Below are 21,804 nucleotides of genomic sequence, written 5' to 3'. Positions count from 1 at the left end.
ATTTAATACTGGGCAGAACATTGAATAACATAGTCTGAAATTTTTTAAAATTTGTTGTGTAGATGCTCCTCCTCCTACTTGGGAACAGCTAGAAAATGGGCTGGTTGCTGTGCGTACAGTGGTACACGGGTTGGTTGATTATATCCAGAATCACAGCAAAAAAGGAGCAGATCAACAGCAGGTAAAGGAGATGTTTGAAACTTAGAAGTAAGCCACTGTGTCTATCCTTACAGATAAAAAGAAAGCCAACAGGATGACATGAATATTTTTAGACTCTGTAAAAACTAGAAATTAAACTAAAATAAAAAGCTATTTTTAACTCCCTGTTCCATTAGACATCATGAAGAATGTAACAAAAATTATAAGATTTATAGTTTAGAATGGTTAGCAGCCAGTTTATTGGATTAGCCTAGTAATTTTATCTGACAACATTGAAATTAAATAATCCTTGTTGGTCTAATGTGCTGGAGTCAGTTTTCACATTGGATATAGCAGCATTTGATTCTTGCTAAAGGTTATTCCATTTGTATAAAATTATTCTCTTTGGTTACTCTTGCATTTCAGTGTGACAATAGATATCACTTTTTAGTGCTAATGCTGTATCTCTCCAGTACTGTTCACATATTTTGTAAATGCTTTTTCTGCATTAGCATTCAGATATTTTTCATTCATAATGTCGGTTATGACAGTGGGCCAAATTTTCCTCAAGTATTTTTAGATGAAATATATGGCTGTAAAATATAATAGCCTGTGTTATGGCTAGAGTTTTAAATTTTACTCCCAATTATTTCATTTTGCCCTCAGAATTTATGTTAGGTTCAGTACATCTTTTATTTTGTAGTAGTAAGCTTGAGAAATTAAAACTTTGTTATTAATTTATCTGGCTCAGTAAATATTAACAATGGATTATTCAGTATTCCTTTTTTCTTTAAAAGTAAGAAATATTAAAAGTAGAATAATATGGATATGCTTTTCCTAATCTAAGCACAGATCAGGGCTTTATTTTATGATTAAATTTAGAAAATTAAAAACTTACTTTTAACTCCTTGTTCCATTAGACATCATGAAGAATGCTCATCATCAAAAATGATATTAACTTTTAAGTTCTGCCTCTTGTAGATTTGTAGTGTGTTATAAGGAAACATAAGGAAACATAATTGTAAGTGTAGCTATATTGAACATTGTCCACAACAAATATTAGGAGACAGTTTAAATATTTGAAAGTCCTAATCTCCAGTGGTGTGCTTGTCCACTGTAAAACGTTGGAAAGAAGATCTTAGAGCTCTCATGAGATTGAATCAAGAATTTATGTGATGTTACATGTTTGATAGTTAATATCAGCATATCAGAAAAATCAGGACTACTTTTTTTTTTTAGGTAATTTATTTTGCACACTTTCCAGGACTTTTGTCTGGGCAGTCTAGATAAGTGTATGAGTTAGTCTGAATTATTCATCTAGATTATTAAGATCCTAAAATGGCAATGCAAGATTTACATTTTTTTTTAATGGCTAATGTTTTAATTTTGGTCGTAGCCTCCACAGCATAGCAAATATAAAACATACATGTGTCGAGACATGAAGCAGAGAGGAGGATGCCCTCGTGGGGCCAGCTGTACATTTGCACACTCACAGGAGGAACTGGAAAAGTAAGTGTGAAAGTCATCAGACTCAACCTTCCAGTAATTTGTTAGAGAATAAGATAGAATTATTAGGTAGAATAATTTGCTGCCATTGAGAAATATGAAAAGGTGTAGTTGCATTCCCTTTGATGAATAGGAAATGTTTAGAAAGTAATACAGAATTTTAGAAAAGAAAACCAAAGCAGTTTCTTCACCTTTCATTACATTGTGCCTACAAGTAGGAAGCTACTTGTGGTTAAATGAATCTAAAAGTGAGTCATTTTCGCTATCCCCCCCAATTAAAAGTCTAAGAATTTTCATCAGCTTTAACTGATTGATTTTAACTAATTGAATAATGCATTTCCAATGGAAAAATTTGCCCTTTGCTCTATTCAAGAAATTATTTATTGCCTGGCTCATTTTCACAGATTATTTCAAGGACCAGATAATTTCAGTGATGTTAAATTGCCAGCACATAGTAGAAAGAAAGGAAAAGCTTCTTAACTGTTTTATAAAACCAGTATAACGCTGACAGTAGATTTGACAAAGCACAATTAAAGAAAACTACAAGTTCATCTCACACATTAATATTTTTAAAATCCCAAATATTAAAACTTAGAATTCAGTAATACATTAAAATAGACACCATTACTAAGTACAAAGGTAGCATAATATAATTACTCTGGGTTAGAGAAGAATGGGTATGATAACCACGTGATCATATCCGAAGATGCCAAAAGACATTTGAATAGTATCCAATGTCCGTGATAGATCAAGATCCCTTAGTAGAACAAAAACATCATAGATGTTTTCCCAACATGATAATTATATTTCAAATCAAAAGCCAGCATGATAGCATGATGCTTAATTGGTATTAGTTTATTAGATTCAGTCTTGTTACAGACAAGAGTAAGGGAAAATTTTCTACTAGTAAAAAATGTTATTTAACATTCTGGAAGTTGTAGCTAATGTATGTAACCAAGAGAACAAAATAGCCAAAATCATTAAATGGGAAAACTCAAGAGAAATACTAGAAACAAAAGAAACAAGAATTTAGTAAGGTAGCATATCAAAAAATTAGTTTACAAAAATGAAGTACTCTCATATAAACTAGAAAGGGAAACATAACCAGTTAAAAAGTAAGGTGACATTAAAATCCCCTTTGCATTAACAACAAAAACAAAAAAGATAAACACCAAATAATAAGCTAATAAGAAATATCCAGGATCTCTTGAATTGAATTAGTAAACTACATAGGAACATAAGCGAAGAGTTGAATAAATGAAGAAGCATACTGTGTTCTTGGATAAGACTTGGCATTATAAAGGTTTTATTTCCTCTTAAACAGCAAGTTCAGTGAAATCCCAGTTAGAATCTTAACGTGATGATTTTGGGAACCTAACAAAATCATTCATTTGGGAGAAAAAATATGCCAATAGCCAGGAAAATTTTTGGAAAAAAAGGTCTTCAACAGGGACTAGACTAATAACTATTAACCTGTTTTATGAGCTAAAGTAAGTATAAAGACTGTGGTATTAGCATAGGAATAGGTAGCCCAATGAAATACAATAGAAAATCTAGAAAGAGTTCCAGATACATATAGGAACTCAGCATATGTGCAAAAGGTGGCATTTCACATCAATAACAAAAAAACATGATGAAACAACTATCCATTTGAAAAATAGGGCTGGATTATTACCTTTACACCAAAACAAGTTATAAATTTATCAGAGATTTAAATATTTAAAAAAGAAACTGTAGAGTACTTAGAAATATTTGTGGTTGTTATATAATTTTACAGTAGGAAGGATTTTTAAAGAATGACACCTAGCATCTATAAAGGAGATCAATAAATTTGATGACGTGAAAATGAAAAACTAAGATAATGGCCCAAACACCACAAACTTAAAAAAAAAAAAGTGGGGAAATGACATAGAAAAGGCTGATATCCATAACATAAAATGAGCTCCTACAAATCTGTAAGAAAGAGAAGAACCAGTAGATATATGGATCATGTAAATAAGCAGTTCACAGAAAAAACACTAATGGCCAGCAAACATGTGAAACTGTGTTCAATATCATGAATTGTTAAAGAAATATAAAGTAAAATAAAACTTGATATTTTTGAACTGTCAAATTGTCAGAGGCTGAGGCTAGCCAGTGTTTAATGAAATATTGAAAAAAGCCTTTTTTTGTTAATTGGTAGTAGTTATAATAGCTTTGGAGCATTATAAGAGTTTCTAACGTGCATACATTAGACTTAATAATTCTGCTTTGGGTTATTCACACAAGTGCAAAGTACATGTACATAATTTTCTGTTATTGCATTGTTTTAATAGCAAAAAATTAGGGACAACCTAAAATGTACTGACATAAATATTTAAGATTATGAAGTAGAGGAAAATATTTACTATGCAGCCGTATATGACCCTATTTCTGTAATTTATAATCTTACAAATGTAAGAATATTAAGCCAGTGTATGGAGTGGAAAAATCTGTATTATATACCAAGCTGTTAACAGTGGTTATACCTGATGGGTAGTCCGCCCGCCGCCCCCTACCCTAAAGTGTGTGTGTGTGTGTGTATACACAAGTTTTCAAGTTGATAGCTAGAGCCAATGTTTCAAGAGAATTTCTAGAAAATGATGTGCTTGGAATCCTTTCCTTTTGTATCCGCTTCTTAAATACATTTTAGTTCTTGATTTTTAAAAGCTTTTCCTTTTACAGTTTTGGTTTTTGGTGTGTGCCTTTGCTTTTTATATAGGTTTCGTAAAATGAACAAACGTCTGGTTCCCAGAAGACCCCTGAGTGCCTCTTTGGGTCAACTTAATGAGGTGGGCCTGCCTTCAACAGCTATCCTTCCGGATGAAGGTGCAGTGGATCTGCCTAGCAGAAAAACCCCTGCTCTGCCAAATGGAATTGTATCAGCAGGGAATACAGTAACACAGCTGATTCCACGAGGGACAGACCCCAGCTACGATTCTAGTCTGAAACCAGGAAAGATAGATCACCTGAGCAGTAGTGCCCCTGGATCCCCTCCTGACCTGTACGTTGTTTTTCCTAACATTTATTTAAAGTTTCTTTATAGACATAAAGTAGAAGGAAGAAAGAATAATCGGTGCTTTGTTTGGGGGGCTTATTTTGTTGTTTTTTATTTCTATTTCCTGTGCCAGTGATTTTTGAGAAACAATTAACATAGGTGACATAAGATCAAAGTTTGCAAATGTAGAAGAAATGGCTATTGGAAAAAAACAGTTTCCCAAATTGTGGCAGTTTTTTTTACATTTAACAATTTGTGTACATTGGAAGTATTTTCAAGACCTTAAACTTGACTTGCAGAATCTTGTTCCCGTAGGCTAGAATCTGTCCCTAAGAGTATTTCTGCCTTGCCTGTTAATCCACATCCTGTACCTCCAAGAGGGCCAACAGACCTGCCCCCTATGCCTGTCACCAAATCACTTCAGATGGTACCACGAGGTTCTCAGTTATATCCAGCACAACAGGCAGATGTTTATTACCAGGATCCTCGAGGAGCTGCTCCACCATTTGAACCAGCACCTTATCAGCAGGGTAATGATCTTTCATTTATGTCACTCACTTTTCTTAGAAGTTATGAGAATGATTTCAAGAGTGATCATATTTTCAGTAATCTCAAAATAAATAAATGCTTTTTTTAATACTTGGAAAAAACTGAGGTTACATGACCAACTAAATAGTATGAAATAAATGAAGTAGCAAAGCTATGAAGAGTAATTCGCCCTGACTACTAAAAGCAGTTGTATATTAAATATGTTTACATATTTATAGAAGTAAATCATCCAAGTAGACAATGGAAATTTGCTGAGGCTGTATATATTTTCCTGACCAAAATTTTCTTCAAGTATGAAAAAAGAATTTAATATTACAGTGGATATAAATTAAACACAGTACATTTTTTTGCTTTCAGTTGTCACCTAATATTTTTTCTAGGCCTTGTAATATATATGAAAAAATGCAAATACATACTTTTAGAGAGTTTATAGTATAGAATCAGTATTAGTAAAGAATAGAAAACTATATGTGTGAGAGTATATATATCTATATATGTGTTTAAAATGAAGTGTTCAGTTGTGGTAGTTAATATTAGTGTGGTAGGAATTAACTGCAGGACTCAAGGAAGATCATTGAGAACTTGAGGGATCAAAAGACTTTGTGGAAGGATGCCCTAAATAGAGGTATTGGGAATAGAAAGGAAAATTTACAAATGGATTGTAAAGATGAGGGTCTAGAGTCAAGGAGGAGTAAGGAGACTTGTTGTTAATCCAGGTGTGACTACTGAGGTCTGGATTAGTGTGATGGGAAAAAAGAAAGTATTTGAGAAAATAAACAAATGTGGAAAATTAGCCAGTTTTAATGATAATAACCAGGTATGGAGAATGAAGGAGAGGACTTGATTGAGGTTTCACATAATGTAATTCATGTGAAAAAATAAGCAACGATTTTTAAACTAAAGTGTTGACTCTCTTTGTCAGAAACAGTATAGTGCTATTGTTTTTTTTTGTTTTTTGGGGTTTTTGTGGTACGTGGGCCTCTCACTGTTGTGGCCTCTCCCGTTGCGGAGCACAGGCTCCGGACGCGCAGGTCCAGCGGCCAAGGCTCACGGGCCCAGCCGCTCCACGGCATGTGGGATCTTCCCAGACCGGGGCACGATCCCGTGTCCCCTGCATCGGCAGGCAGACTCTCAACCACTGCGCCACCAGGGAAGCCCCTCTATTGTTTTTTAAACTGGGATAGATTCAAGGTGTTCTCCATTTCCTTTTCCCAAGGCTATATTAATTTTGAATCAGCAATGTCTTTCGTTGCTTTCATTTCAAAAAAAGTAGTTTTAAGTTGTCATGGTGTCATTAATACATATAAGAATAGGATAAAAGTTGATCTGTCTTCCTTTTGACCATTCATTGCAGGAAAAACCCAACTGCTTTTGTTGAGTTAACCTTAAATATGCTGAATCAGTAAGGGTTCAATTGCAGATAGCAGAAATCATTCTGGCTATATTAGCAGAAAGAGGTTTAATACAGAGAGTCCTACAAAATCAGTAGAAACATTGGAAAAGCAGACTTAAGCTAGGCCTCCAGGAATGAGTCCCAGAGCTGGTTGCTGAAAGAACCTGTTACAATGAAGCTGTAGAAATAGGAAACTTCTGCCCTAATCGCCAACTTGAGGAGCTCATCAGTTGAGGCAAACGTCTTCAAATTGGGAAGCTACTGCCACGACTGTTGTTTCAAGAACTCTAGGGGACTTCCCTGGCGGACCAGTGGTTAAGACTCTGCACTGCCACTGCAGAGGGCACGGGTTCAATCCCTGGTGGGGAAGGAAATAAGATCCCACATACCACACGGCACAGCCAAAAAACAAAGAACTCTAGAGCTATGCAGTTAGCTACTAGATCTGTACCAGCAGAATGGATCTCTTTCCAGTTAACTCAATTTCACTTTCAAAACTTATGCAAATGAGTGATTTGTAGAACCTAAGCTTCAGGGAAATATAGTTTTTTTGCTTTTCAGTGTTTGCAGTATGTTAAGGCACACCAGAAAGATGGTCAAACAATTGAGAGAGCCAATTTACTGTTGTAGACTATAAGTAGATTGGTGTTTTCAGTAACTTTTAAGGATAATTTTTCCTTGTTATTTTTCGCAAAGCTAGCCTGACTACATAAGCAGAGGGAAAACATCTAAAGAAAGGAGTGGATTTTTAATTCTTTAGTGTTGAAATATTTTAAAAGGAAAAGTCTTAAATAGAAAAATAGATTGACTCATTGTTGCTTTTGGTTCCTCTTTTGTATTGTACAGGTATGTACTATCCTCCACCACCACAATGTGTGTCCCGCTTTGTCCGACCTCCACCATCTGCTCCTGAACCTGGTCCTCCCTACTTGGATCATTATCCACCGTACCTCCAAGATCGTGTAGTAAACTCTCAATATGGCACACAGCCACAACAGTACCCACCTATGTACCCACCACACTATGATGGCCGTCGAGTATACCCTGCTCAGTCTTATACAAGAGAGGAGATTTTCCGAGAAAGTCCTATACCCATTGAGATTCCACCTGCAGCAGTACCATCCTATGTACCAGAATCCAGAGAAAGATACCAACAGATGGAGGGTTACTATCCAGTGGCTCCCCACCCAACTCAGATCAGACCTTCGTACAACAGAGTATGCTGGGTTTTTGGGGTTTTTTCTTATTATATAGATTTACTTGATTATTGCTTGCAGTGATTTTTTTTTTAACCTTTTGCCATGGTAATAACTCTTTGATCAATCAGTTCTTTTTTAAAAGAAAGCATCTTCTCTTTTTTCACCTTTTCATAATCTGCATAGGTTGTTTTTTTTTTAACTTTTAAAGGGGAAAAAAATTAATACCCCATCCCCGCTAACCCATCTTAGTTTCTGAACATTAGATGGTTTTATTAACATTTCTAGATTTATTTAGAAATTATGGTCTCTGACCAAGAAAAAGAAACTTAAATTTAGCTGTTTGGGAAATCCTGAGACTTTTTGAGGGTTTTGTTTGTTTTGTTTTGCTTTGTTTTATTAAGTCTTGCTATTTCGGATGTTAAGATGAGTATACAAGCTGCTTATTTAAAATATGTGCTAAGTGAATCAATGTGTCCTGAAATTCTTTTTCAATTTTTACTCATCTTTGCATTTTCAGGAGCCTCCTTACAGCCGGCTTCCTCCCCCTCCCCAGCCCCATCCTAGTCTAGATGAGCTACATCGAAGACGGAAGGAAATAATGGCACAACTAGAGGAAAGGAAGGTTATCTCTCCACCTCCTTTTGCACCTTCACCAACATTGCCTCCTGCCTTCCAACAAGAGGAAGTAAGCACATCTTTTTTAGTCTCTTTATCAGTTTTTCCTTAATCAGTGATTTATTGTGTCCTATTTAAGTCATCTTCACCTATTCCCAAGGTCATGAGGATATTTTCCTCTAAAAGGTGTATTATTTCATGTTTAGATCTACAGTCCATCTAGAATTGATTTTTGTATATAGTGTCTTAGGAGTTAAGACCCATTTTTTCCCTAAAGGGTATCTCGTTGATCAAGCATCATTTAATGAAAAGACCATCCTTTCCCCAGTACCCTGCAGTCACCTTTATCATAATCTGGTCACCTTTGTCATAGTCAGGTGACTATATGTTTCTGAACTCTATTCTGTTTCATTGATCTATTTCTCTATCCTTGTACCAACACCACATTGTCTTAATGTAGTAGTATTGTACATCTTAATGTGGTGGTGTATGTTTTCCAGTTTTGGTCTTCAGGATTATCTTTGCTGTTCCTGGTCCTTGGAAATTCCAGACACATTTTAGAATCAGCATGTGGATGTCCACAGAAATATCTGCTTCAGTTTTTGTGTGTGTGTGTGTGTGTGTGTGTGTGTGTGTGTGTGTTACCTGGGCCTCTCACTGTTGTGGCCTCTCCCATTGCGGAGCACAGGCTCCGGATGCGCAGGCCCAGTGGCCATGGCTCACGGGCCCAGCCACTACGTGGCACGTGGGATCCTCCCGGACCGGGGCACGAGTCCATGTCCCCTGCACCGGCAGGTGGACTCTCAACCACTGCGCCACCAGGGAAGCCCTCTGTTGCAGTTTTTATTAGGATTACATTGAATCTCTGGATCTGGGCAGCCCAGTATGGTAACCACTAGCCACATGTGGATAATGATGCTTAAAATGTGGCTAGTTCGAATTCATGTGTGCTGTAAGCACAAAACATACATTGGATCTGAAGGTTTAATACCCCCACCAAAATATCAATATATTTATATTAATTACATGTTAAAATACTACTTTGGGTGTATTAGATTAAATAAAATGTATTGTTAAAATTAATTTTACCTGTTTTTATTTTTTAATATGGCTACTAAAATGTTTTAGATTACATATGTGGGTCAATTATATTTTCATTGGACAGTGTTGCTTTAGATCCGTTTGAGGAGAAGTGACATCTTTCCAATATTGAGTCTCCAAGAACATGGTATACCCTCCACTTCCTTGGATCTTCTTTAATTTTTATCAATAATGTCATATCTCATATAGTTTTCAGTGTCTTGCACATCTTTCATTAAACTTATTCCTAGAAAACTAATGTTTTTGAAGCTATTTAAATGGAATCCTTTTTGAAATTTCATTTTCTATTTGTTATTATTAAAGAGAAATTAAGTAGATTTTTGCGTATTTTGACACCTGTGTTCAGCAGCCTTGGTAAATTTCCCTATTAATTCTAGTATTTGTTAGTGGATTCTTTTGGATTTTCTGTGCACACAGTCATGTCCTTTGTGAATAATGACCATTTTACTTTCTCCTTTTTAAGTCTTTTCTTTTTTTTGTCTTGGTTGTGTGAGCTAGATCCTCCAGTAAAAATAAAAGTGATGACAGGTTTTCTTATTTCCAGTCTTTGAGCAAATGGAGCTTCTAATAATTTACCATTGTGATGTTTGCTGTCATCCTTTTTGTAGGTAATCTTTATCAGATGAATGAAATTTCCCTATATTCCTAGTTTTTATAATTGAGACTGTCAAAGGTTTATTTAACTCAGTAGTGAGGAAAACAGCAGGATGATAAAGTTAATTCAAAGAGTAAGAGAGACAGGCTAATATAGGTAGTGAAAGGCAGGAAAAAAACACTGAAATAGAGTTGCTAGAATAAACTGGTTAATGTACTAGAGGGTAATAAACCATAATTTGAGGGTTATCAGTATTTCCACAAGGCAGTACTAATAGTTAACATGAATGAGTGTTGTCTTATTATCTTTTTAATGTCTTCAGGGTCTATAGCGACCCCGAAGACATTTTTCCACTTCTGATAATTTTTTTCCTTCGTCAGTCTTGCTAGGGATTTACCATCAGTTTTATCTTTAAAGACAGCCAGCCTTTTGCTTTGTTGATCTTATTTATTTAATTATTTTGGTTTGTTGATTTTACATAACTGCCTCAGCTCAATGTGTGTGTGTGTGTGTGTGTGTGTGTGTGTGTTTATGTCAGGTAGGTTTTTTCAGTAGAGTTGCAGTTGATATTATGTAAGGAAAATGTCTTACATCCTTTATGTGTAGAATTATGATTCTAAACAATATTTCTAGATGATAAATTATGAATAATAAGCAATGAAAATTGAAATATATCACATTGCATATAATAAACAGTAAACTTTGGGGTCTACAAAAGTAATCTACTAAATAAAGATTGTTCATAGTATCTGGCTTTCCTCTCTAAACACTTTGGATGAATTTTCCACAATAATGTAGGTTAATTAGTAAAGCTATAACATCTTCTATTAATATAATTTTACATGTAAAGTATCAACATTACATGATATTTTTTCAAAAACTTACTGTTAGAGACATCCCAGAGCCTTGTTATGCCATACCATTTTTTGAGAAATATGGAAAGCAGTATGACACTGTGAAAAGTGAGCTAATTTTGGAATGAAATATAATTATCTGTGAGGTTCAGCTTTGTGGCTCAGTGTGTGATCTTTTGTAAGTTATTTAGCCTTCATTAACCCTGAGGCTCAGGTTTCTCTATTTGTAAATCAAGCATAATAAAACCTACCTCACAGTGGTGTGGTGAAGATTAAATGAGACATAAGGCATCTGGCACAAAGCAGGCATTCAGTAAATAATAACTGTGTGTATTTATTACTTTTTTACTTGTAATAAAAATTATAATAATGCCTGGCTGTTACGGAACTTTATCTGTTGACAGAATTATTTTAGTTACTGACATACAAAGCTATATAATTAAACTTCAGTTCTGATTATAAACAACCTACATATAATTACACTAAATTCATACATTATAAAAATACATAATATAGAAAGAAATTTCTCCAAGATCTCATTTTCTATATCACTGTAAGTTTATTATATATTTTAACTTTTAATATATATTTCAACTTTTCTGTGCATGAAACACATCATTATAATTTTTAATCAGATCATTTAGTAATAATATATTCAGATTTTACGTTTTGCATTTTTTTTGTTTTTATTTAACCAGTTATCCTGGATGTCTTTCTGTATCAGTATATAAATTTATCTCATTCTTTTTTCTCTTAATAAATTTATTTATTTATATTTTACTTTTGGCTGCGTTGGGTCTTCGCTGCTGCACAGGGGGTTTCTCTAGTTACAGCGAGGGGGGCTACTCTTCATTGCACGGCACGGGCTTCTCATCACACGGGCTTCACATCTTATCTTGTTGCGGAGCACGGGCTCTAGGCGCGTGGGCTTCAGTAGTTGTAGCTTGCAGGCTTAGTTGCTCTGCGGCGTGTGGGATCTTCCCGGACCAGGGCTCAAACCCATGTCCCCTGCATTGGCAGTCTGATTCTTAACCACTGCACCACCAGGGAAGTCCTATCTCATTCTTTTTTAATTGCTGTATAATACATTGATTGCAGGGGAAAAAGCACTCTTGTTAGTAGGTCATGTCTTTAAAAAGCTAGCTGTTCTACACAAAATTTGTAAGCAGAGGAAAAATGTAAAAAGGAGCTGGAATTTTTAAAATAGAAGTAGGACAAAAAAAAAGGAAAGAGGTTATAAACAATGGAAACAGGAGTTGTGGTTGAAAATGAGTGGTACTGTGAACAGCATATCCCTCTGCCAGTGCAGAAGACCAAAGTGATGACTCAGAAAATAGAAGGTTGTTTTAGTATAGGCGGAAGCATAGAGCCATTTAAATGTACCAGTACTCCCTGAATTATTAGTATGTCAGTATATACATCTGTGATAAAGTGAGAGCAATTTATTAGTGTTCTAGCACTCCCTATACTGGTATAACCTTGGTCTGATCACCCACATTGTCTCTCATGGACTTGAAGAACATATGAGATAGTGTATACATAAAAGTACTTAGAAAACTGTAAAACATTACACAAATGTGAATGTAAGTAAAAATGCATTAGACCTAGAATGCCTATTTAGTTATTACATAATTTCAGAGCTTATCCTGAGAAAAGAAAATTAGGAATCTTATCCTTTTCACTTCATTGACTCAACCCTAAGGACCAGAATTTATTCAAGATATGAATTATTGCTATTAAAGAGATTTAGGTAAAAATGTTATTATGTCATCACGTACTATATAGAACATTTAAGATTACATTTTAAAGAATTTCTAATGCTCTTGTTTACCTGGAATGTTATTGAAAGAAACATTAAGGAGGGTCTAGCAAAACTAGGGCATAATACATACTTGCTTAAGTTTTAACTGAATCTGATGAGAAAGAGGATGGGCAAATCTCTTCAAAAATCCTACTTTGATTCTTTGAAGGATATTGAGATACTTTTTTGACCCTCTGTTAACAAAGTGTAAAGGCTGAATATCATTTTTCATTTGTTTTATATTTTTCATAGTCTACAAAAATCTTCTAGTGACACAAATCAAATAACTGTTACTATGTTGCTTCAGCATGATGTTCTAAAGAAATTCCTGCTCTCTCTGTGCTGTTACTCATAGACCCATTTCCTATTTTGTTTCTTTTTTCCTTTTTCCATCTGCAGTTTTTGGATGAAGACTTGAAGGTAGCTGGGAAATACAAAGGAAATGATTATAGCCAGTACTCACCCTGGTCATGTGACACCATCGGCTCCTACATTGGAACCAAAGATGCAAAACCCAAAGATGTTGTGGCAGCAGGGAGTGTGGAAATGATGGTATGTGTAATAACTAAGCCATAATTAATACAAATCAAGATAAACCAAATAAATTATCCCCAGTTATAGTGTAGACACAAGTAACTGAGCTTTGCTTAAGTTTCAGACCATATTCTGTACTATGTGATTGAATTATATTTAAACTATATGTTTTTTTATTCCTTCCAAGTATATATAAAAATCTTTTCAAACTTGTCTAGACAAAGAAGAGCGTTTCTTATTTTTCTGTGAAGCTAGCAATTAACCCAACAGCTGTTTAGAATTGAAAGTAAATTATTTTGCATAACTAAGATCTTGAATTTCTTGTCCAAATAAATTATAACTCTTTTACAACTCTTAAGTTTAAACAGTAAAGTTGAATCTAGTGAACAATACTAGTGTGTGAGTCAGAATTACAGTTACTTAGCTTCAGATGAGCTGTGGTATCCTGAAATGTATTACACTTATGCCATTTTATTTTTTAACAAAAAATAATGTAACACCATTGTATCTAATACTCAAGCTTAAAATATATCACTATTTTATCTTAATTGCTTCTTTATCCTTTAAAGAAATAAAACTTTACATAAGTAATTAAATCCTCCTCGCTTTACCTCCCTAATCTCATTTTCTCCCTCCCTCCTTCCCTGGAGATAACCTCTATCCTGAATTGAGAGTTTATCATTTCATGAATAATTTTATACTACTTCTAAACAATTTTGTTTTGAATGTTTATAGACCTTATACATATTATAAACCTCAACTTGCATTTTCATTCAGCATTGTTTTTGAGATGTATCCAAATTTATACCTATAGTTCAAATTCATTCATTTTCACTGCTTTTATCAGGTACCATTGTATGATAACTAATATCATACAATAAATAAATAAATATATATATATAATTGTTTATTGATTTTCATGTTGATGAACATTTAGGCTGTTTTTAATTTTTTTATTATTATGTACAGTGCTACAGTAAACATTCTTGCATATGTTTCCTTGTGCACATTGCATGAAAGTTATGCTTAGGAGTAGTATTGGTGGGTTAAAGGTATGCCTTGACTATTCTTTTTTTTTTTTTTTTTGACTATTATTCATTTGCCCTTGTTAATTCTAACAGAGGTTCCCTAGGTTGTTATATAGATTTTCAAAGACAGATTTGCCCAGCTCGTTGAGAGAAGACCAATTCTTGGTAATAGAAAAGGAAGACTTAGATGAGTGAGGTGATATCTATAGCATAAATATGATTAGATGCCAGACAATTAAAAAAAGAAGAAAGAGAAAAAAAGGAATATAGAGGAGAAAAAAGAGAAAATGAACCTTTTGTTTTTCTGTGGTAGGATTAAGAAAACATTGTTTTTAGGCCATAAAAAACAGTCTTTCTGAGAGAATAGGAATGAGATGAGGAGGTAGAGGTAGATAGGAACCTTTGCTTTATACCTGACTTTCAGAAAGAGTTATTATAATAAAGTAACATAAACATTAGCAAAATAAAACTCATTTACTTAAATTAACAAAGAATAAAAGTGTTTTCCAGCCTAACCTAGATGTAATCGAACATTTCCCAAATGGATAAAAGTCTACCCCAGTGTTTCTCAAACATGAATGTGCATGTAAATTACCTGGGGAATCTGTTAAAATTCAAGTTCTAATTCAGTAAGGCTGGGATGAGACCTGAAATTCTGCATTTCTAATGAGTTCTCTAGTGATGCTGATGCTGCTGGTCTGTGGACTATTCTTTGAGTAGCAAGGGTCTAGCAATTAGATTTCCCTTTATCTTTCTGACTGGAATGCCTTTTAAAAGCCTATGTTGGGGGCTTCCCTGGTGGCGCAGTGGTTGGGAGTCCGCCTGCCGATGCAGGGGACGCGGGTTCGTGCCCTGGTCCGGGAAGATCCCACATGCCACGGAGCAGCTGGGCCCGTGAGCCATGGCCACTGAGCCTGCGTGTCCGGAGCCTGTGCTCCGCAGCGGGAGAGGCCACAACAGTGAGAGGCCCACGTACCGCGCAAAAAAAAAAAAAAAAAAAAAGCCTATGTTGGCACTTATATTTTTAAACAGTCTTTTTCTAACTATTGATTGTTGAAAATTAATTTATTGGTCATGATGGGCCTTTTTTTAAAGAAATGAATTAGAATAACTAAATACAAGAATACATTACATATAGTAAGGATAAATGTTTGTCATGAAAAAATATATATATACATATATACATTCAAATATATATATTTGAATGTATATATGTACTGGGTCATGATGTAAAAAATATTATAGGAAGTGGTCAGAGGTTTGAAAAGCAATGTTTTATATGACAACTAAAGGCAACTAATGATTTTAATCTTATCAGTAAGAACATTATACTCTATTTTAACCTTATTACAGAGCTAGAGGAAATTATGTTAGAGATCTAAGTGTGGGGTGGATTTCTCATTTTACTTTTTACCTTCTCATTTTACTTTTTACCAGAATGTGGAGAGTAAAGGAATGAGAGACCAGCGATTGGACCTTCAGAGAAGAGCAGCAGAAACCAGTGATGATGACCTCATCCCATTTGGAGACCGACCAACAGTATCTCGATTTGGTGCCATTTCTCGAACTTCCAAAACAATATATCAGGGTGCGGGCCCAATGCAGGCTATGGCACCTCAGGGAGCTCCCACAAAATCTATTAACATTTCAGGTAAGAATCTCAGAGGTAAGCTGATTTGGAGTGTTCATAGTCACAACTCCCAGCACCACCTACTCCCCATTTACCGTCAGTGCTTTTCATAACCTTGCAGGGCAGTAGTCTTCAAACTTTTCTGTGGAATTATCCCTGTAGAAAGGTAATTATAACCCAGGGAATTGTAGGGGTACAAACTAAAATTAAATATCTGTATGTGAAGGTAACCTATGTGTTATTTTTAATAGTTTCATTGCTTTTGTTAAAATAATACATCTCATTTTTTTAAAAAATCAAACAAAAGAAAAAATTACAAAGATTGACTTTTTATTGGGGGAAAAACAAACATCAGTACCCCTCCATCTTTCAAGATAACTGTGTACATAATATGCCTACGCCTTTTAGATTATGGCTACCTAAAAAAAAGAATCAAATCTATGAATTGCATCATTCCACTGTAAATTACTCTCTTACAGATTATGGTCCGTATGGAGCCCACAGTGGCTGGGGAGGTTCTCCATATTCACCTCATCAAAACATACCTTCTCAGGGACACTTCAGTGAGAGGTATAAGTCATTCTTTTTACTTTTACAAGCCTTTAAAATTACTCAACTTACTTTGTTTTTCTGGTCATAACATTTTTTTAAAATAAAATTTTAAATTTATTCCATACTTTCTTTCCCACAAAAGGGAGAGAATATCTATGTCAGAAGTGGCCAGTCATGGAAAACCCCTTCCATCTGCTGAGAGGGAACAGCTACGACTAGAATTGCAGCAATTAAACCAACAAATTAGCCAACAGACCCAGCTACGTGGACTAGAGGTACCAGCCTAGAGATATTTTTTCATTCCAGTTTTTGAAGAGTTCTCAAAAAGATTTTAAAAGGAGGAACTTTTGAGGTAAAATGAACATAAAACTTTAAGGTTTGTTTCCTAAGAGTTAGTACAGTTGTCCATTTTTCAAAGAATTTAAGTACTTCGAAGTTCTGAGACAATAGGAAATTTAGAATTTCTATTACGTGAGAATAGAAAACATATTTTATATGTTTTATATATTATACATTATATATTACATATATATATATATAAGCTCCTTTTATATTTTTATATTGTATAATATTTTAGATAATCTAAAATTTGTAGATTATCTAAAATATTATATAAAATAAAAAATATAAAAGGAGCTTATATTCCTTGATGGCACATTTAAGTTGAAGGTATATAGTATATAGTTTTTTAATCAACAGATGCTTTTAGCTTAAGATTTGTTTTTAATTTCTTATATTTTCTTTAATTTTTAAAAATTTCTCTCACTTCTTTTACTCGTCAGCATCTTTAGTAGCTTAGAACTTTGACCTAAAAAATATAGTCTCTGTATAATAATACCACCTTTCATTACTATAGTTCTTTCAGTTTATAAATTACTATCACATATCTTATTTGACCCATACATGTCCCTAACAATTAGATTAGGCAGGTGGTATTGTCCCCCACCCTTTTTGGTTGAAGGATATTAGTTTCACAGAGGTTGAAACATGAACCCAGTTCTTCATACTCCAAATTCAGTGTTCTTTCCACCATGCTACCTGATACTTACGAGAAACAAAATGTCAGAAGGCAAAGAATTCTTAAAGTCCTTTAAGTGCCACATCAGGAAGACTAGGTTTTGTTTATATTATCCTTTGTATTGGAACATAGACTTTGAATATGGAAAGCTAAAGACATTCTAATGATAAATGCATTGCTCCCTTCTAGAGAAAAAGATGCTTTTAGAACGTTTCTTTCTAGATGTATATCTTTCTACAAAGATCTATAATAATAAGTAAGCTATTGCTTTGGAAATAAATTTCTAACTGATTCAGTCTTAGACTTTCTTATTAGCAAGACCAGTAGGAGGGATTTGTGTGTGTGTGTGTGTGTGTGTGTGTGTGTGTGTGTTTGTTTTTGAACATGTGTCTGGCTTGTGCTCTTATGTAAGCAAGAAGGTTTAGAAATAAAAACCTGTATAGTATGCATGTTTGTCTCCTTTTTCCCATTGCTTTATTAACATTGGTCCAAAACTTCTTGCTGATTCCTATCGTAAGAAAAAAGAATGCTGTGTTTATTATGTTCACCTTTAGTTTATTAACTTGTTGAAGATTTGGACCTTTAACTCCATAAAGCATTATTCCTTACCTTGCTATTTCATGGCTTTTTGTCTTTGTTGAAATTTCTAGACTGATTTTCTGTTCCAAAAGAATTTCAGCACTATTTAACTCACTGTGGTTAAAAGTCCCTGCCATTACTGAGGTATCATGAAAGAAATGATAGAATTTACATCAGAGAAAATTCAATTAAAAAACAAAAGGAAAAAAATAGAAAAGGAAAGAAGCACATTTATAGTTGACTTCTCTTTCCACTAAGAAGATAAAAAGAGCAACTTATACCAAAGATTAAATTACTATTCACTAAGTTTAAATGCCCCATATTTTCCCTTTTGTATTCAAATGGTACTCAGAGAAAGAAGCAGTGCCTTACGTTTGCATCATTTTTATTGCCAATCCATGAGTAGTAAGTTGCTTGGGCGGGTCTGGCTTCGGGCCTGGTCACTCTGTGCGCGGCGTGGCGTGTGTTGAGCTGTGCGCTTGGCTTTTGCACTAGGCTGTCGGTAGCAGGCTGGCGCTGCAGAGGGAGGCGAGCGCCTTGGCAGGCCAATCACAGCCCCCACCGCCGCCGCCGCCCCCACCGAAGTGGCCTGGAGCGCCCTCAAGTGAGCAGCTGAGCTTGGAACTGCACCAGGTGGAAAGGGAAATCGGGAAGAGAACCCGGGAACTGAGCATGGTAAGTGCTATGGTGGGAAAAGAGAGGAAAGCTGAAAGGAAAGCCTCTGTGTAGTTGTGTCACTGAACTCGTGGTTCTGGAGTTCTAGAATCATCTAGAGCTGTAGAATCATCACCCCAAGGCACTGCACTGAGTGATTAATACTGACAGTGAGTGTCCTGAAGATGGTCTGCCTCCCTGTTTTATCATTCTTCTCCTCATTCTCTTTTGGTTTGAGTGTGTTCTTTGTCTTAGTTTTCTGCATTACAAAAAACTTTCCGGGAAAACAAGGGGGTTATCTGGAAGTTACTAAATTTCTGTTAAGCGTATTGATTAAGGAAGCAGAGGGGATGGTGTTTTTTGCAGTGCCCTCATGTTAAACAAAGATGTATTACCAAATAACATTTCTAGGTTTCACAGCCCTTCTGTTATTGATGACCTATTTTTTTGTCATGAGTGAGATGCCATCTATGTATTATTTCTTGTGGAATTATATCCATAGATATGCTTAGGGTTTGTCTCATAGTGCATGAACACTCATTTCAGTAAATTTTTAGTCTTAGGAGATTGAACCATTCCCTCAGATTGCATGGTAATTGGTTTTTGGTTTTTTTTTTTTTTGCATAGTTTTCACATTCTTTGTAAGCAAATAGATGGGATATTTCATTTTTCTGTTTTCAATAAGTGTATCATAGATACTTATTATATTTTGACTTGCTTTTTCTGAGTCATCAGTTTTTCTGTGAGATTTTTCCATGTTAACTTGAGGCATTTGTCCCCTTGCTATCCAGCTTGGATAGTGAGCAAGTGGGCCGTACTCCATTATGTTTTTGTGTATCTCTCTCTCTCTCTCTCTCTCTCTCTCTCTTTTTGGCTGCATTGGGTTTTCGTTGCTGTGTGCGCAGGCTTTCTCTAGTTGCTTCACGCAGGGGCTACTCTTCGTTGCTGCGCAGGCTTCTCATTGTGGTAGCTTCTCTTGTTGTGGAGCATGGGCTCTAGGTGCACAGGCTTCAATAGTTGCAGCACATGGGCTCAGTAGTGTGGCATGCGGGCCCTAGAGCACACAGGCTTCAGTAGTTGCGGTGCATGGGCTCAGTAGTTGCAGTGCATGGGCTCTTCGGGCACGCAGGCTCAGTAGTTGTGGCGCACTGGCTTAGTGGCTCTGCGGCATGTGAGATCTTCCTGGACCAGGGATCGAACCCGTGTCCCCTGCATTGGCAGGCAGATTCTTAACCACTGTGCCACCAGGGAAGTCCCTATGTATCTCTTTTAATCTGCCTGTTTCTTTGGTCATTTTACAGAACTAAATATGATTTCTGATCATCATTTTGTATTATCTATATCTGTTCTCTCTTCCATTAGCACCATTAAATAAAAGATAATTGAATTTATTTCCTTTTCTTTCAAAGGAGAACCAGTGTTCTCTGGATATGAAAAGCAAATTGAATACAAGTAAGCAAGCAGAAAATGGACAACCAGAACCACAAAATAAGGTTCCAGCTGAGGACCTTACATTGACATTCAGGTAAAGAAAGGGACATTTTCATAGTCTTATACAGTCATGACAGAATTACCCTCATACATATAATTTGATTTTTTTTTTTTTTTTTTTTTTTGCGGTACGCGGGCCTCTCACCGCTGCGGCCCCTCCCATCACGGAGCATAGGCTCCGGACGCGCAGTCTCAGCGGCCATGGCCCACGGGCCCAGCCGCTCCGCGGCATGTGGGATCCTCCCGGACCGGGGCACGAACCCGCGTCCCCTGCATCGGCAGGCGGACCCCTAACCACTGCGCCACCAGGGAAGCCCTGTAATTTGATTTTTAAAATATTATTTTGTATACATTGAGAAAAGAATATTTTTGCATGAGTTTAGGAGTTAAAACTTATTTTAGGTCAGACCCAAGGTTGAATTATCTGTTAATACCTAAGAAATAAAATTTTCTGCTTCCATCTCCTTTTTCCCCTTGTTTTTTAATTTATTTAAAACTAGTGTTAACATTTTGATGTATACCCTTCTGGTCTTTTTTTTTTTCTTCTGGTTTTTTTTTTTGTTTTTTTGTTTTTGCAGTACACGGGCCTCTCACTTCTGTGGCCTCTCCCGTTGCGGAGCACAGGCTCCGGACGCGCAGGCTCAGTGACCATGGCTCACGGGCCCAGCCGCTCTGCGGCATGTGGGATCTTCCCGGACCGGGGCACAAACCAGTGTCCCCTGCATCGGCATGCGGACTCTTAACCACTGCGCCACCAGGGAAGCCCTCTTCTGGTTTTTTGAAGTGTGTAGGCATTTAGCCACTCCCACCCACCTATCCGCCCCGCCCCCGCCCATCCTCCTGGTTTTTAATTTGGTCTGTCCCATGTCATCCATTATTCTTCTACAGATAGGGAAGGATACACATCAGCTATTGTGAACAACCCTGCAATAAACAATATTATAGTTAATTCTTTGTTTGCATATCTTGCATCTTAGAGTATTTTGCAACTTAGGGTATTTTGAGGCTTTTGATGCATAGTCCCAAGTTGCCCTCCTGATGATATACAACAATATCTAATGCCCTGTTGCTTTCAGGCTTAGGTTTTTGGCTGTTTAAATCCATGCGTTATCCTGGGTTCAAAGCAATTTCTTGTACTAGTAAACCTGCTAAAAGCAGGGGTCAGTACTTTTTCTTAAAGGCCAGATAGTGAATATTTAAAATTATGAGTTTTACTATTTCTGTGAAAACTCTCAGTTCTGCCATTGTAATGTGAAAGCAGCCATAGACAATATGCAAGCAAATGGGCAGGCCGTGTTCCAATAAAAATTTGTTTACAAAAACAGGCAGCTAAAAAAAACAAAGTTAAAAAAAAAAAAAGGCAGCTAGCTAGCCTTAGTTTGCCAACCCCTATGCTAAAATAAAGCGTGGATATAGAGCTGTAAATTAAAGTTTGAATGCCATTCATGTATGCCATTCCATACTGCTAAAAAGAAAGGCCCTGTTGACTTTATTCTACTAAATAATCATTTTTATCTCTCTCCTTTTTTAAAATCCAAACTCTTTTTTTTT

At 35.8% G+C, this 21,804-nt stretch overlaps 1 protein-coding gene across 1 annotated transcript in view; it reads left to right on the top strand.

The window, feature by feature from the left end:
• Positions 1 to 21,804, top strand: part of RC3H1 (ring finger and CCCH-type domains 1) — a 97,048-nt gene that overhangs the window by 66,216 nt on the left and 9,028 nt on the right. The window contains exons 8-19 of the mRNA XM_060034227.1: positions 63 to 181; positions 1,535 to 1,647; positions 4,385 to 4,666; positions 4,976 to 5,190; positions 7,449 to 7,819; positions 8,319 to 8,486; positions 13,167 to 13,319; positions 15,767 to 15,980; positions 16,439 to 16,529; positions 16,654 to 16,786; positions 18,604 to 18,783; positions 20,172 to 20,287. Coding sequence (XP_059890210.1) covers positions 63 to 181; positions 1,535 to 1,647; positions 4,385 to 4,666; positions 4,976 to 5,190; positions 7,449 to 7,819; positions 8,319 to 8,486; positions 13,167 to 13,319; positions 15,767 to 15,980; positions 16,439 to 16,529; positions 16,654 to 16,786; positions 18,604 to 18,783; positions 20,172 to 20,287 — 2,155 coding nt within the window. The remainder of the gene's footprint in view (positions 1 to 62; positions 182 to 1,534; positions 1,648 to 4,384; positions 4,667 to 4,975; positions 5,191 to 7,448; positions 7,820 to 8,318; positions 8,487 to 13,166; positions 13,320 to 15,766; positions 15,981 to 16,438; positions 16,530 to 16,653; positions 16,787 to 18,603; positions 18,784 to 20,171; positions 20,288 to 21,804) is intronic.

This window comes from Delphinus delphis, chromosome 1, assembly GCF_949987515.2.
Source record: "Delphinus delphis chromosome 1, mDelDel1.2, whole genome shotgun sequence".
Classification (NCBI taxonomy): Eukaryota; Metazoa; Chordata; class Mammalia; order Artiodactyla; family Delphinidae; genus Delphinus; species Delphinus delphis.
Note: the sequence above shows the minus strand (reverse complement) of the source record. Positions and strands in the feature narration are given on the sequence as shown.